The sequence below is a fragment of the Thermobia domestica genome, chromosome 11 (assembly GCF_964235325.1).
Source record: "Thermobia domestica chromosome 11, izTheDome1.hap1.1, whole genome shotgun sequence".
Taxonomy (NCBI): domain Eukaryota; kingdom Metazoa; phylum Arthropoda; class Insecta; order Zygentoma; family Lepismatidae; genus Thermobia; species Thermobia domestica.
In genome coordinates this window covers 240,089,451-240,107,918 of record NC_137464.1, presented here as the reverse complement: position 1 = coordinate 240,107,918, position 18,468 = coordinate 240,089,451, and the positions used below count along the sequence as shown (strand labels likewise).

Below are 18,468 nucleotides of genomic sequence, written 5' to 3'. Positions count from 1 at the left end.
TCGACTCTCCCCTGGAGTCTTGGTCATGGAGGTTAAAAACAGGAAGAAAGAGAATAGAAACATCAAGGAATAAAAAGAAACGGACCTACCAAAGGAAGAGCTGTGTTAAAAAAAAAGTGTCAGTGATCTCCAAATGAGGTGAAGCAAACTATAATATGACGGAGTCAATTTGCGCGCCTTTCCTGTTCCTTGTTGGAAGATTGCCAACTCATGTTATGATTATTGCTATGCCAATGTTGTGAAAATTTTGTAATTACCGCTTCCCATTCTTCATTCAACCATCCCTTATCTAGATTTATTTATTTATTTTTTTTTAATGAATAAATAAAATTTCAAAAACCACTCTCTCTACTTCATTTCTAGCTCCAAATAAAATTTTTGAATCTTCTACCCTGTGTTGTGTTTCTTTTAAATGCTTCGATAAACTCGACACCGGATTTTCTGCTTTTGAATCTCTAATGTGTTCCTTTATTCGGACTTTTAAATTTCTTTTCATTTTGCCTATATAACTATTTTAGCAATTGCATGTTATTTCGTAAATACTCGATTTTTCATTGGGATCCGTGTAATAACTCTTAAATTGGGCGATGTTCTTTTCTAAAGTTTCGAGTTTTTTTTTAAGGCTATACGGAAACCGTATTGTGTATAGATTCTATTTAATGCAGTTGTCAATCTGGGAAAAATAGATAATCCAATCCATTTTTTTGTATATATTCTATTGAATGCAGTTGTCAATCTGGGAAAAATAGATAATCCAATCCCTTTTTTGTATAGATTCTATTTAATGCAGTTGTCAATTTGGGAAAAATAGATAATCCAATCCATTTTTTTTTGTATATATTCTATTGAATGCAGTTGTCAATCTGGGAAGAATAGATAATCCAATCCTTTTTTTGTATAGATTCTATTTAATGCAGTTGTCAATTTGGGAAAAATAGATAATCCAATCCATTTTTTGTATAGATTCGATTTAATGCAGTTGTCAATCTGAGAAAAATAGATAATCCAATCCATTTATTTATTTTTTTTAAATTCAGGAATGACAGAAATTTGTAAGTAGAATATAGCTTATGAAGAAGTATAATATAGAACAGCTTATGAATGGGGTAACACAAAAACTTGTCGTATGCATATAAAACAATACGAACACAACGTTTCCAATAATAATAATTAATATATTTACAAATTAAAGTATTCATTTGTACATATTGTTATAATATATACACAATACATTCAAGTATGTTGTAATGTACAGATTGCAGTATGTAATTATACAGAATGCTTTTTTTCATAATCCTAGAATATGGTCCTTGAAGTGGTGAAGATCTCTTGATTTTTCTACTGGCGTTGCTTAAAATATTCCTTTCGCTCCAGAAAAGTATTAAATGCTATAACGAAAATTCTCAAGTAGTATGGACACAACTCAAGTGCTACAGTCTGTGAAAAAGAATGATAACAGAGAAGTTAATTTTCAAACAAAATATGAAGCTCACAAAAAGGAAACGAGAAATGTCACAAAATTATTAAAGCACATACAGTGTGATGGGTCCCCTCTAACTGATGAAGTGTTTGGATAGCTTTGTGACTTGTTTCTATCAAATGGTTCTATTCTTGAATATACCTGACCCATACCATCTAACCCAGGGTTTCTCAACCTGGGGAGTCGCTAAAATAAGCGGAAGAGTTAATTATAATCTGATACCGGAAAATATTTTTAAAAATTATCTTGAATTTTGTTCTATTAGACATATTTTTATTTTTATACCTACTGTTAAGAGCAATAAAAAATGAGTCTACTAAACATTTACAACAGGTGCAGAGTTGCTTAAAAATCAATTTAAATGAAAGACATACGATAAGAAACTAATGAGAACTGCATATTGAAACACCAGAGAAATACAAATGCAACAAAACCTGCATATTGAAATACAATTAAAATTGAAAGCTAATGAGATACCTGAGCATGTTATGATCTCATTAGTACGGCAATATCCGGTTCAATCTTCGTAACGCACATTATCAAGTCATTTAAAATACTCAATAACTTTTTAAACAACTGTCCATTTTTTAAAAAACCAAACTTAGAAATCACTTTATTTTTTTTACCATATGTCCCAAAATTAAGGGAGTTATGAAGTTTTAAAATTTTCAAACAACCTCCATTTTGAATCAGTATGACGGATCGGATTCGATATTTGTAATATGAATAAACTGACCAAATTTGGTTTTAATCCATTCGCTTTTAAGGAAGTTACCGTATCCACTATATATAAGAAATTGATCCTACTATTATAGAAATAGATGGATATCGTGAGATCTTCAGTGGTAGAGCGCGGTGGCTCAGTGGTAGAGCGTTCACCTCCGGTGCTTGGGGTCCCTGGTTCGATCTCAGCTCGCGTCGTGTGGACTTTGTGGTGGACAAACACCGTGCTCGTGGATTTTCTCGGGGTTCTCCAGTTTCCTCCCACTTTCTTCATTCCACCATTTTCACTCATATCCCATTATCACCGTCTCCTTTAACCTAACCGGCTAACCGTGGGACGTTAAACTTAAAGATTTCATTTCATTTTTTTTTGAAAGCCATTGGAGAGCTTCTCTTTAGTTACGAGGAGAGATTTTGATCCCCCTTCAACAACTTTCTGAAAAAAAAAATAAACATTCCCTTATGTTGTATTATAGAGAATTATACACGAAAATGCTCAAAAACTGAGTTTTTATATTAACAATTTTCTGCGGGAAAACTCACGGACCCCCCATTCGACTGAGGGGTATTCAAAACCTCGGAAGATCGCAGACAACCTCTAAATCCGCCCATGCTCAAAACGTGACATTTATATGCATTAAGGCAAGAAGACACGCATGCACATAACAAAGAAACTATTCAACATGGTACATTAAAATATAAACTAGATGAACTTCTTTGAAGACACCCCAATTTAAAAACAAAAGGTAAGAAAAAATAACAAAAATGTCATTGTAGAAATGATTTTTGCATAAGAAATAAAATCTTTCTACGTGCAAAGCTATTCGTCAATAAAAATGGATTTATTAAAGTATTTAGCATCTACTCTCCAGTGACGGTATGTCTTGATACCTGAAAAACCAGAGGCGGTATCACCGTCTCACTTTGACCACTGCTTATAAGAATATCTCATTCATCTGCATGCATTCGGTTATTATGCAAAGAGAAGTGAAAATTTTAAAATTATTATTTTGAAAATAAAGGCATAACATTTGTTATATGAAAACTCTCTTATTTAAGGAATAGGAATCTGAAATTCACTTGCTTGAATTCAATATAAATGATGCAGAGAGAAGGGCTATTGAGGAAGGGGATGAAAAATATTGACTTCTGCAGTGATGATACATATGTGCCCTTGGCAATGATACAATAGACCATTTCTTTTTTCACAGCCAATATTTAATATATTCAGAACTAGCGTTGATCACCCGCTTTGCTGGGTTGAAATAAAAACTTTAAATGCATAACTCTTTTATATAGCTCCCCTCCCCAAGTGGCGAGGCTGAATTCTGATTTAAACGGCATCGGAAGTGTCACTGTTCATGTCAGCGACTCCGAAAACAATGGATTCGACACTAATAGTGATAATTTTTGATCATTTTTATATATCTACCCCTTCCTCTCTCGCAAGTTGCAGAGCTGAATTTGGATTTAAACGGCATCAGAAGTGTCACTGTTCACGTCAGCGACCCTGAAAACTATAGATTCGACACTAATATTGGTCATTTTCGATCATTTTTATATATCTACCCCTTCCTCTCTCGCAAGTTGCAAGGCTGAATTTGGATTTAAACGGCATCGGAAGTGTCACTGTTCATGTCAGTGACCCCGAAAACAATGGATTCGATACTAATATCAATCATTTTAGGTCATTTTTAAATAGCTCTCCCTCCCCTAAGTTGCACCGTCAAAGTGAAATGATAAAAAAAAAAAAAAAAAAAAAAAAAAAAAAACATTTCAGGCTTGAACCTCATCTATGTTGAAAATTTGATCGAAATCGGTCGTGTGGTTCAAGAGTTACTAAGTCACAAACATAGTGATTTTCATTTACATATATGTAATACAGTGCGAAAGACATGGAAAACGAAATATACGAATATATTTATTAAATAAATTAAGTGAAAGTAAGAGTAATTAATTTTAAAAAGAGAAAAAGAACTAAACAGTTTATTCGTTTCTTCCGTCTTCTAGTAACGTTCTACAAGTATTACTTTCGTTTGCAGTATGATTTACATATTAACAGCCAATGGTATGATCGTATCATATATCCTGGAGCATAATACGGACAAAATTAGAAGTATAAAATACTGGGAAAAGAAATCGTAGTCAAACTACCTTTTATATATCGAACTCATAATTCTACGGAACTGAATGCGCTTATGCAATTTATAGTGTCATTTATACAATATCATTTAGTGTCTGTTGAATTATATAAAGTTCGTCTTATTTGGCTAAAGCGTCTTCTATTAAAACCATTTAATTAAGAGTCTATAAGATATAAATTTCGTCGAATATGTATATTACCAATTTTACTTACTTATTTTTTAAGTCACATTGTATTATCTCTTTAAATTCATCAAAATTTCAGATAATCCGCACACTTTCTTCTAGGGAAGCCTTTTTATTATGCTTCTTAATCTTTAATTATGTACTAACTCTATCTTCTACTCTGAAGAAGGACTTTGGGTGGTCTGAAAGCCATGGTAAATTAATAAATAACACGACAGGATTTGGGAAAGGTTTAAGTGCAATATTAATCTGTATTCAGTCGTCCAATATCTAATCTTGATATCTTATAAAGTTCTTGTTCAATAGCTTCTATCAACTGTTAATATCATCTAATTAGGAATAATTAATGCATTGGCAGATCATTTAAAACCATTCTTAATAAAGTATTTCATAATAACAAAAAACTAATTCTTCCCTTTTGTTTACCTTAATATCCCACGATTATACACCGATGTTAAGAAAATCACTTCATTTCCCAATACACATACTATTATATTTATTTTTAATGTAAATAATCAGATACCTATGAATTATCTTACGATAGATCCATCCTGGACTATCCTACGATAGATTCATATTTCTTAACATTTTCTTTCAAGTCTTATCAAGGAAATCATGGTAGTTATATATTTATTTGTTGGTATCAACGTACTGCAAAAACGATCCATAGTTTCTCGAATTAATCGCTCTGATGGACGATTATGAGCAGTGTTTCTTTCAGAAACAGTGTTCCGGGGTGGGCAGGGGCTCACTTGGTATTCCGGGGGGAGGCACTGCCGATACTATTCTATTTATTATTATATTATAGACGTATTATTTTGGTCTCCTCCGGGGGGCACTCTCAGAGCTCCGGGAGTCAGTGACCCCCAAAAAACAGGTCTGGATGAAACACTGATTATGAGCACTATAAATTCACGTAATGCCCGATGAGTTTGTCGAATTGAATCATGGTTTTCAAAATAAATTTGTACAATTTGCAAACGTTGCTCCGGCGCGAGTCTATTCATGATGAATTGTCAAACCAAACTAATCTCAAAACAACCGGTCACAGAAAACAGTGTTGCCAGTTTAAAGCTCCGCCTCTAAAAAAAAAAAAAAAAAAAAAAAAAAAAAAAACTTTTTACAAATGATTAAGTGCACTTAATTCTTAATAAATAACTTGTTTATTTTCTTCTGTTGCAGATATTAAAAAATATTAGCATCTCCAGTCTGCAAATATATATATAACTTTTGTCGTTTAAATTACTAATAATGTTATACCATTTTCTATCTATATTACATTTTTCAGTATTTAGTTTTGGATTTGTGGTCCTAATATAATACACTTCTAAAACTTTTTTTTTTTTTTTTTTTTTTAATTAAAGATGATAGACGGTGCAAAGCAGTAATGTACTGTACAGTATATTTGGTTAATTGAAGGTGTTTAGGTATCTCAGAAATCGTTTTCTTGTTTCCTCAGAACTCAATTAAACACACTTTTAATCTAGTTCCAATATATGTTTTTGTAATTCCTATGTATATATATACATATCTTCACACAAGCAAGTTATTGGAAAATTTTTATTTTAATTTAAGTACTTTCCTTCGCAAAATAACTCTTATATTGATCAAAAAATATAAATTTTTGGATGGTTTAAGGTTGACTTTTAAATTATGCTTTTTTTTTTGTCAATTTTACGAATCTAAAAGACAAACATGGAAATAATGGGCTGGAAATCCATTCGGATGTCTTGTCCTCTTAATGATGTTTGGTTTAATTCATTAAATTCGTTCTTCGTATCTACTTCATTTACTTTATATCCAAGCATCTCCAGTTAACCAAATATATATTGCCGTTTTGTACCTTGCAACATTTTTTTTTTTTTTTTGTTTTTTAAAATGATTTTGAAGTATATTACATTAGATCACTCTTAACTAACAGGCTTAATATTGGACTACGGAAGAAGTTGGTCAGGTGCTATATATGGAGTATTGGACATTGGACAGACATTGGTTCAGAGATGGACATTACGGAAGTTAGAGAAGAAATATTTAGAGAGCTTCTAAATGTGGTATTGGAGGAAGATGGAGGAGATAAAGTGGACAGAGAGAGAGCAACAAATGAAGATGTTTTGAAACGGATAGGAGAGAAGAAGACGCTTTCACCCAGCATCTTTCGTAGGAAGATCAATTAGATTGGACACATCTTACGAACAAATTGGCTTCTTCATACTGGTATAGAAGGAAAAGTGGAAGGAAAGAGAGGAATAGGAAGAAGAAGAACACTGATCAATGATCTGAAGAATAGAGCAAAATATTGGTAGTTAAAAGAGGAAACTGAAGATTGAGAAAGGTGGAAGAAACATTTCCAGGCCAGCATATAAATGTTATTACAGTACTTCAATTTGGTACAAAGATCTCTTTCTTGTATATACAGATAATTATCGAATGTTCCAATATAGATATTTAATAACAATATGGTATGGTATGGCTACATTGAATCAACATTGCTGTAAAATATGTCGTATGGTTAGTGAATTGGACCACGTTTTAAGGACACTTTTGGAAGAAACTAGAATTGTTGAATATTTACAACAGAAGAAAATAAACAAGTTATTTGTTAATAGTAAGAGCAGTTAATCTTTTTTACATGAATATATAATTTTGGGTTGTTTAATAAAAAGTTGGATGCCTCCATATTATTAAGGGTCTACAATTTCCACTACATTGATACAATTTGTTTTACAATGCCAATAATTTCCACTGTGTTACTAATATTAAATACGTAAAGTTTTTTTTTTTTTTTTTTTTTTTTTTTTTTTTTTTATATACGTATGACTTAAGCCTGTATTTTACCCCGATGATGGAATCTCGATAAAGGTATCTCGACCGCGGTGGCTCAGTGGTAGAGCATTCACCTCTGGTTCTTGGGGTCCCGGATTCAAACCCTGCTCCAGTCAAGTGAACTTTGTGGTGGACAAACACCGTGTGCGTGGGTTTTCTCGGAGTTCTCCCGTTTCCTCTCACTTTCTTCATTCCACCATTTCATTCATCTCTCATCATCACCGTCTCCTTTAGCCTAACCGACATAACTGTGGGACGTAAAACTCAAAAATTTCATTTTTCGATTAAGGTATTCGATATATATACTGTATATTGAAAAGGCATTATCGTCTACACAGGTACATTAAAAAGGTTAGTGATTATTCTGGTTTACTATAACATATATACCAAGCTGGAGACTACATAATTATAATATCTAATAACCTTATTCACTTTAATATCCTTCGCGTTCATCAATATACTGACGACATTAATTACTTTAGGTAAATTATTTATAAATATTGAGAACAGTAAAAGTCTGAGCGAACAACTTTGTGGTGTCCCTCTTTGAATTGTTCCAGCATCAAAAAATTTCGTAGCTATCTTTAACTTAAACATTCTTCTTGTCAAAAAAATCTGGAACCATTTTTGAAACCTTTGGGACAGTTCTACAGCCATGATCATTAATAATAATAATAATAATAATAATAATAATAATAATAATAATAATAATAATAACAATTTAATTTAATTTAATAACATATTTAAAGTGCTAAGAATAGTGTTAGCCAAATATAGCACTGTACAAAGTAATTGAATATTTGTGCACAATACAATTTAAAGACTTAAAATTCAATGTTAATACCATATAAGAGTACAATTATAAGATTTCATAGTATAAAACTGAATCATATAAAGTAAAATATAACAAAATAAAACCACTAAACTAGCCCCAATCTTAATGATTAGATTGTCTAATAATAAAAATATAAATGTAATTATTCACAAAAGAGAATTATGTATGAATTGTTATAACAGGATAAAACATTATAAAAGTTCTAAAAACGTAACAATCCTAATTTCTAAGAGTCCGATTTTTTGTAATTATACATAATAAGTAAGGTACTTAAAGGAGAAGTTCGAGTTAAAAACAAATTTGGTGCAATAGATAGTTGTTTTTTTAAAAAAAAAAAAAAAACAAGAGACACGTATTTTTTAAAAATCTTTATAGGCCGTCTCGTTCAGCTTCTATAGGCGTTTGTTTCTGATGAATTGCAAATGTTGACGTCACCTGTGGGCTAGTGAGGAACGCAATGTAAGTCATCAACCACTCACTTGTGCAGTGGATTTAATAGATTATTTTGGGTTCGTTAGCAGTCTTGCTTTGTATTGAATTCTTGAGAAAAGTTTTTGTTAGTTGTTTTAGCCACACGATTAATGCAAAAAATATATATAGGGAGAGCAGTGATTACGTAGTGCTGTACGAAGCAGTGTTACTTCCAGACATGTTTTTTTGAGCGGTACTGTTTCCCGAAGCTCTGAGAGTGACCCCGCGGAGGAGACCAAAATAATACGTCTATAATATAATAATAAATAGAATAGTACAGTGTGAAAATGATTTGTGCCGCTCCGAATACTAAGGTGCCCCCCGGGAACATTTTTTTTTTTAAAAGAAATACTGGTGCGAAGTAGAAAACACGTGTTAGTACAGCGCGTGCTGTGTCTGGGAAGTGAGGTAGAAATGCCTAACACGTGCTATGTTTTCGGTTGTAAGTCTCGTGCGATTAAAGCTGAGGGACATAGAGTATATTTTTTCTTTCTTTTCTTTTCTTTCTTTTTTCTTTTCTTTTTTTCTTTTTTTTTACGTTTCCAAGTCGTGAGAATTACCAGGTCGATATAAATTATGGCTGAAGAAAATCAATAGGAAAAAAATTATGCCAAATAAAATCACTCGTGTTTGTTCCAAATATCTTGAAGAGTCCGACTTCTAGCAGTCATCTTTACTGAAAAAAAGGCTAATGCCAGGAGAATCATTTACACGCAAACTGAGAAAGAATACTGTTCCAAATATATTATTGAAAAATTTAGAATTCGAGCTATTGAACAAGCGCAGATGTATGTCCAGTTACCAACGTAAAATGATCATACAAGGCGCAATTGACGGTTGTAGTCAATGATTATGAAGGTACTGTTTTAGAAATAAATGTAAATACAAGTGCTATACAATCTGAATTGGGGGAGTGAAATATACCGGGTCAGTAATGTTGACAGTGTTTCTCAGGACATTGATTCATCGTTTAATTTTTCTGTATTAAGTGACACAATGGGAAACGGTTGACGCGAGTTGTTCCGCGGAGAACAATGCGAATAAAACAAATTTAATCGGTAAGGCAGTTTTCGTATTCTGGCAAACCTTACAGGTATCATTTCATTTTTCCCCACATAGCCACGCTCCTGTACATACCTTGAAGCACAAAATTATAGGGTCAGCATTAAAAATTGCAAAACAAGTGAAAATGAACATACTTCTGTTTGTGAATCGGAACCATGATTAGAGAAAAGGTACTTAGGTGTTGTAGCAATGTCGTCCGCCATCTATTTAAATAATACTGGTTTCGAAATTTTACCTCCTTTTGTAAAACCTGAACTTATGCTTTGAAGGGAAAACTACGCCTTTTAATATTATAAAAAACTTTTGTGCAGCCCACCATCAGATAATATTATTTTCTACATGCAGGTGACATTTCCAAGTCTTTGGAACCCGTTCTGGAAAAGGAAATCGCACTTTAGAAGTGCCACCGCACTAACGAAGTGCTTGGCACTGTGTATGGAAACCTGTTCTAGCAGCTCGCCCACGGATGACGTAATCACAAAATCTTTTTTCTCTGTTATTTGCTAATGACTGAACGTATAGCGATCAAACAAACACTATTCCTTTTAAAATTTTCAATTCTACAAATGGAAATAATTTTTAAAAAATACAAGTCGAACTGCTCCTTTAATGTAGAGTTCTTTGTACCGTTCTTACATAAGAAATTTGCTTTCTTACTCTGTGAGTTGGTACTCTGTACGTAAGGGCGCCGATCCTGGGAGGCCGCCTCCCCAAATCTCATGTGGGCCCCCCTATTGTATTTATGAATATACAATATTTGCCATAATTTGAATGCAATTTGTTTTAAAATTCTCATATATATACCTTCTGCATCTGAATTTCCCCCCCCCCCAAATTTACAGAGAAATCGGCGCCCTTGTCTGTATGAGATATTATTTACAAGGTACTGACTGTATAATTTATTTTCTAGAATGGACTCTAAATATCTTAACGCTTGTTGTTTTCTCCTTTGTGATAAAATATTTAAATTAAAAACCTCTAATAATCTTTCGTAGTTACAATAATATTGGTACAAATGTAAATAGAAATAAACATATTATATAAAACTCTTTTAGACTCTCTATTTTATCATTATTTGTTCTGCTAATGTTTGACCAAATCGCACTTGCGAATTCAAGTTTAGGTCTGATAAGAGTTTTACATAGTCTTATGTACGTGGTGTGGTTCTTGAAATTCGACCAGTTTCAAAGCAAATTACCTGTTGCGATGTTTGAATGTTTGATAACGTCATTCACATGGCTCTTGAATGTGAGTTGATGATCAAAAATTACTCCAAGATCCCTGACAAATTCTACCTTTTATATAGTTTTACTATTTATAATATATTTTGTTACCAAGTACTGAATTTTTTTGTATATGTTACATGTTTGCATTAACTGGCATTTATGCTCATACTCATGCTCATCACACGCCCATTTATAATAATAATAATAATAATAATAATAATAATAATAATAATAATAATAATAATAATAATAATAATAATAATAATAATAGACCTGCCAAAGTGGCTAAAACCTAAAACCATGCACCAAGAAATAGGAAAGGGACAGAAAATGGTATCGAGAAAAGCATACGACACTAGAAACAGACAAACAAACTTTACTTGGACAGAAAGTACTAATAAAGGATGTTATAAATAGAGGATCTGCCCATATGTATCTTTATTTTATTAAATCGATGAAGCCAAAAAACAACCGAGCATCGGCACGTCTGATTGGCTACTCTCGTATCTGCCATCGTCTGATTGGCTACTTTCGTTTCCGCCATGATTGTTGGCTCAAAACATTGCGATCTTATTGGGCGGAGTGGGCAGAGTAGGAATGGCGAAACTGTGACGTATGGCTTCAAGATTTTGTTGTAAGGGCAGATCCTCTATTTTATAAGATCCTTGATTATTCATGGCATTTTTATAACATTTCTCCTGCTTCTAATTCGTAGCTATTGCTAGATAAAATACCATTTCGCCCAACACATTAAATAAGATAAAAGACGTAAATACATGTTCTAGTTGTACGTTCTGGCCACAAAAAGTGAGACTGCCTTTCAGAGGCTAATTCCGAAATAATGACCCTAGATCCTTACAAATTCTTTTTAAGTTTGACTTTTTTAGTATGGCTTCAAGATTTTGTTGTAAAGGCAGATCCTCTATATTATAAGATCCTTGGTACTAATCGACACAGAAGTACATCATGATATTACAAATAATAAACAAAGAAAAAAAGTAGGAATACATCTAATACACATCCAATACGAAACCGAACAAACCTACAGAAAGCACACAAAGGAGAACAGAAAAATACAAACAATTAGCCCAAAATATAAGAGAACAATGCAACACCAAAAATGTAAAATAATACCAAAAGTAATACAGTAGAGTTTCGAAAACTCGGCCTAATGTAGACCGAAGGGTGGCAGAGTTTGTGAAAATCTCAGGTTATCGGGAAAGAGGTTAAATAAAGATAAATTATGAGTGTTTCCTCAGAAAATACAGTACTGTACTTGTATGTATTGTTTACTTCAGAATAGAACAGAGAATAAACTGCCCAATTACCCGTAAACAAAGGAAAAATACATACTTTATGAAAGCACAGAGCCTTTGCTATACATGAAAATGAAAATTAATGAATACACACTGTACAATAATTTACCTGATAAGACAGACCTCAGAAAAATACCCGGAAATGACCTTGAACATATCTGCATGCGGGTTTTTTCACCCCGCCAGGGAGTGACCGAGTTATCCGGACTGCCGGTTATCAAGTGCCGAGTTTTACGGACTCTACTGTATCAGCAAGTGGAGTGAACAAGACGTGGAAAACCGTGTTTGAAACAATCGGAATTGAAGATAAGATAAAGAAAAGCGTAATATTGATCACATGCAAAATTGTGTGAAACTTGCTGCAAACCACAGAATAAAGGAAGAAACACAGTAAAACAGAAATATACATAGAGGGCTCTAATATTACAGTATCACCTGCTGAGAAAGTATGAATAATAATAATAATAATAATAATAATAATAATAATAATAATAATAATAATAATAATAATAATAATAATAATAATAATAATAATAATACTTACACACAACGAGTGCCACCAATATCCTGCAGTGCTGCTCGTTAGTCCCAGTGTGTTAATTGCATGCTTAGCATAAGTTTCAGCGTCTGGTGCCAGCCAATCTACATTTCGTCCTTTAGTTCTAAATTCAATCATCTTAGTCCTTACGTATCCTGGACTTAATTTCTGAAACACGATTCCAGATCCTAAGTTTTCAAATCGTAAGGCTTCCGTGAAATTTCGGATGAAAACCTAGTAGTAAATACAGAGAGAGAGAAAATGGTTCAATTTTTAAATCGTCTAAGAGCATTAAAAGTATAATAGGGTCTTAATCAAAATTCTCTTTCCGCCAAAAATTGTATACACAAAGTAGTAGGCCTATAGTTTCTTTAAATATATTTGACTAAAATCTGGGAGGACGCGTCCCCCGACACCCCCGCTAAAGACGCCCGTGCCCAGAAACGTGTTCTCGTGTGTCAGATTGCTTTTCTTGGTCAAATATCTATGAGATAAATGTAAAAATATTTAAAATTTCAAAGGAAAATGATTTCTCATGAAAAATTTTCAAAGCAAAATTTATTTTATTGCAAGTTATGTACGTATGTAAACTTCGGAAATGGAAAATGATACCTTTTATTCTTACATTTATTTCTTTATAATTTACTTGTACAAAAAAAAAGAACAGAATATCGTCAGTATACAGGGTACTACAAAAATGGGTTACAATATTTTAGGAACATCAAAATAAATAATAATTAAAAAAAACAGTTTATATTGACCTGTGTTCAAAAGTGGATAGTTCCGGAGTTATAGGGTACCGGAAACGTGAAACAAGTGAACTTTAAAAGTTCATTGCTCCACTACTATGGCAACTTAAAATTACCGTAATTTGCTGTCTTGTAGCTATTTTGTTTGTCTATAATGAAATTATCATATACATACTACTACATTACTGTTTAGTTCCCACCACTCACTGTGGCAAAAATGCAGGGAAAAAAGTCAAACCTAAAAGAATTTGTAAGGATCTAGGGTCATTATTTCAGAATTAGCCTCTGAAAGGCAGTCCCACTTTTTGTGGCCAGAACGTACAACGTTAACATGTATTTACGTCTTTTATCTTTTTTAATGTGTTGGGCGAAATTTTATCTAGCAATAGCTACGAATTACAAGCAGAAGAAATGTTATAAAAATGTCATGAATAATCTTGATTTGTAAATGTTTTTATCAAGGATGTTATAAATAGAGGATCTGCCCATATGTATCTTCATCCTATTAAATCGATGAAACCAAAAAACAACCGAGCATCGGCACGTCTGATTGGCTACTCTCGTTTATGCCATCGTCTGATTGGCTACTTTCGTTTCCGCCATGATTGTTGGCTCAAAACATTGCGATTCTATTGGGCGGAGTAGGCAGAGTAGGGGTGGCGAAACTGTGACGTATGGCTTCAAGATTTTGTTGTAAGGGCAGATCCTCTATTTTATAAGATCCTTGGTTTTTATTTTGCTGTCGCTGGAGGTGTGTTCGTTTATTCGTCATAATCCTGTTGCTATGGTAACAGTTTCCGTTACCAGGGATTTGTTTATAAATAATTGCTAATATAATGCAGCAGGACGCCATATAATATTGAAGTGTACTGAAATGCTGTAAAGCAATTAAATAATTATTTTAAAATATAATGAATTTAAGTGATTAAAAATAGTGTGTAGTCCTTGTATTATCACAGTAGATAGCAACAATATTATATATGAATATATACTACGAGATATATTTAAAATAAGTAAATAAATCGAACTGTGAGGTGTTATTTTTATAAACGGTGCAAGGTACTACAATAAAGTTCTTCTAGTAACCTTACGTTCATTTTGGGCCGCGGTGGCTCAATGGTAGAGCGTTCACCTCTGGTGCTAGGGGTTCCGGGTTCGATCCCAGCCCCCGCCAAGTGAACTTTGTGGTGGACAAACACCGTGTGCTTGGGTTTTCTCGGGGTTCTCCCGTTTCCTCCCACTTTCTTCATTCCACCATTTCATTCACTACTCATCATCACCGTCTCCTTTAGCCTAACTGGCATAACCGTGGGACGTAAAACTCAGAGATTTCATTTCATTTCCTTACGTTCATTTCAATGTGATGACAAAAGAATTATGTAAATACTAATTCCGGAGGTCAAAATATACTTGTTTTCAGGTTGCAATCGCCCTTCCCCCCGCAGAAGAAAAAGCTTTCTTACTTTATATATAAATAAAACCCATCCCAGAGTTTGGAGCTCTTAAAAGTAGCTCCAAGTAGCAGTATTACAACCCACTGCCCCCCAGAAGTCCGTCCTGGATCCACCCCTGCTTGTTTTCACCAATATTTATAACTGGCTCTTACACTTATGAAAAGTTCTTATTCATCCAATACTTGATAAATGTAGTTCAAAATTACCGGTAGCTTTCTAATGTATTGAAGAAAATGAGACATACAATAGTTTGATTTTCCATGTTTTCATTTTTAAACTTTAATTTTGTTATTAGTATAACGTAGGAATTTTTGCCTCTCGAGATAGGATTTTATAATGTTTGAGGTTGGCATCTCTGCAGGTGCTTCGATTACATGTTGTTTGCCACAGTGTCGTTTGCCACGACTCAATTTTTGTGTTGTTTGCCACGATATTGTTCTTTCTGATTTATCTTATATTATGATTGTGAAGATTTATACAAAATTGACTCATAAGCGGAGGGTTGCCAGATGGCTATATTATAATAATCAAATTTATTATATTTATAAACAGAACACATACAATACAAACGGTTCCAAGTACGTTATTGAGTTACTGCGCTATTGGCTGTTAACATCACATGAGGTCGAGCACTCGAGGTAAACATTTGTGTGCTTGTAAACTCTCCAAATGCATTTTGAAAATAATTGATATGATGTACAATTTGTGTGTGTTCGAAAGTGTAGTCAACATTGATTCTAGGCATATCATCAGGATCCCTCATAAGTGGGGGTAGTAATCTCGACAAATGGGGATCCGAACCTTCGGGAGAGGATGTGATTTGTTTATTTCATAACTTTCGTAGAGATTAAATTAAACAAAATTAGATTTAAATATATTGATTTAGCAATCTTTTAAACACCTTGGGTGACAGGAAGGAAATTTAGTCTATTGATAATACAAAAATTTAGTGACTTTTGTATTGTTACTTGGCTATTTTCAAGCCCACAAAGGTTATTACAAATATTAAAATATACAGGTGGGCAATCCCTTCATAGCCTTTCTGAAATAAGATGGAATGTACACGGTTAGCCTATATGTTTCCAGGAAAGTCTCGGTATTTTATTGATTTAGTTTTAGTTAAAATTTTTATGAACACTGTCATAAAGGGCTGTGCTGTGATAAAGTAAAATATGCTGGTACCGGTGCGCAGCACCCACAAGATGATTTGTGTGGGTGCTAGAGTTCCCGAGCACTCACGTAGTCGGCGCGCATGACTATATGAGACCTGTTTCTACAGCTTAACATGGAATCCGAAGCATATATGAGTTTTCGCAGGTAATCGAGCCGCCTATTTCATGCTTTTGGTCGCATAAATTCCACTCTATAGTGTTATCTCTATCGAAAACCCTGCTGCGGGATATTAGAAACGAGTTAGAAATAGCAGTACCAACTTCGAGCTTCGTAAGTTAGCGTACATACTTGTGTTACAGTTGACATTTTGTAACTTACTATTCTTGTGACTGCCTGAACCATTATATATATTTCTTAACTATATGGGGGCAAAGGTGGCTTAGCGGTAAAGCATTCACCTCCGGCGCTTCGTGTCTCTGGTTAGATTCCAGTTCGCGCGAAGTGGGCTTTGTGATGGACAAACACCATGTGCGTGAGTTTCTTGGGGTTCTTCTGTTTTCTCTCACTTCCTTTCTTCGTTACACTATCTCATCATCATTCTCATCACCATATCCTTTAGTTTACACGGCATAACTGCGCGACGTAAAGTTGAAATATTTCATTTTTCTTAAGTATATAAAATCTAGTTCTTTAGTCGCATAGCATAACGAAAAACAGAACATTATGTAACAGAAGGTGATATTATGAACTCCGTTAAAAAATAAATAAATAAATAAATAAATAAATAAATAAAAAATAAAATAAAATAAAAAATAAAATAAATAAAATAAATAAATAATTGCAATTATATCAATTTACTAAGCTATTGTGATATTAATGATGTTTTATATTAATTTGTTTGGAGCTAATGTTCTCTTTCAGCAGCGAGTCTCATTAGACCTATCTCGTGCCCAAGGGATCAAAAACAGTGGCGCCTGGTAACCCTTCCCTTCAATACCAGGTGTGTGTAAATATTCACGATAATGAAATCTAATAAGATCGGAATGCTAATAATGTGGCAAAATCGTGGCAAACAACACCAAAATCGAGTGGTAGCACACAATACCGTGGCAAACAATACCATGCTTCGTCCTCTGGTCCATACTTGTCTCCTAGTTATGAAACTTCGCCTACCCCATGATCTATTTCAACCATACGCTAACATTATAATCCTACTTGGAAAGTCTAAAACTCCTAGTTTAATGTTAGAAAAAAAGAGATAATTTTACGGAAATTAACGTGGAACACATACACATCGTACCGGATGAAATACAGAAACAAATTGCTATAACAAAAGATTATGTTAGATCATTATGCCTTAACGAATTTTTTATCATGCATAAAGCGTAGGTTTCTTTCTATTGTTCTGATGTAGAACATAAATTTTGCTTTGTAAGCAATTTTTGCTAAGTTATTCAGACTATAACGCAATACTTGTTGTAAAAAATCAATCAGAAGGAAGGAATATACCAAGAGAAGAAAAAAAAAAGGTCTTGCAATGATGTCATTGTACTTTGAACAATAATCATAAAAAACAAAATATATTGATTATTACTTAAGTTTTGAAAGATTTGCCTTGAACTTGGAAGTCTTCATTCAAGCTTGTCAAAATGAAAGGAGCAGAAAATTAATGGCTATTTCTAACTGATTTAAGGTGTGAATTGAAAGGAAAAACAAGTTTCGTCATGTTGCGTTTCATATACGCACATAATCATTTACGCATTGCAAAATGTGCGTCTTTCATCAGAGTTTAAACTGCAGGGCAATAATTCACGGGCGTCAACTGAAATTTACGCAAGGAAGGTCAAGTCGAAAACTTCACTATGATTTACAGTGACTTAGGACATGCGCTGTCATTCCTGTTCTGAAGTTTAAACATTTAATATTTACAGTTCAAGGAGATGAGGCTATTGCATGTTCTCTAGGCCAAAGGTTCCCAACCTTTCGCACTTTTTGCTAATCTTTTACCAAGGGTGTAGCCACGAAGGAAAATATGACCCCACCACCCAAATCACCTCTTGGTCCATTGAAATGAGGTTTACTAAATTTGTTAAATATCTACAGTCAGGGCCGGCCCTAGGTAATTTGCTGCCCCATGCAATAGCATCATTTGCCGCCCTCCTTTCTGCGGAAAGAACAAATTTTAAAAGCCACGATTTTAAGCATGCTACTCCATCATAAACAACGAAGGGAGTGAAAGAGAGTAGTAATCCTTTTTATGAAATTCAATATCGAGCTTCAATTTCAATATATCAGTTTGCAATTCCAGTGCGACTAGATCTTTTATCTTTATTTCTTGATTTTCCTT

At 33.5% G+C, this 18,468-nt stretch overlaps 1 protein-coding gene across 1 annotated transcript in view; it reads right to left on the bottom strand.

The window, feature by feature from the left end:
- Window positions 1–1,338: 1,338 nt before the first annotated feature.
- The window catches only part of LOC145665511 (inactive hydroxysteroid dehydrogenase-like protein 1), a 33,996-nt gene continuing 16,866 nt past the window's right edge, over window positions 1,339–18,468 (bottom strand). The window contains exons 5-6 of the mRNA XM_081732817.1: window positions 12,812–13,039; window positions 1,339–1,437 (exon numbers count right to left, since the gene is read on the bottom strand). Coding sequence (XP_081588943.1) covers window positions 1,339–1,437; window positions 12,812–13,039 — 327 coding nt within the window. The remainder of the gene's footprint in view (window positions 1,438–12,811; window positions 13,040–18,468) is intronic.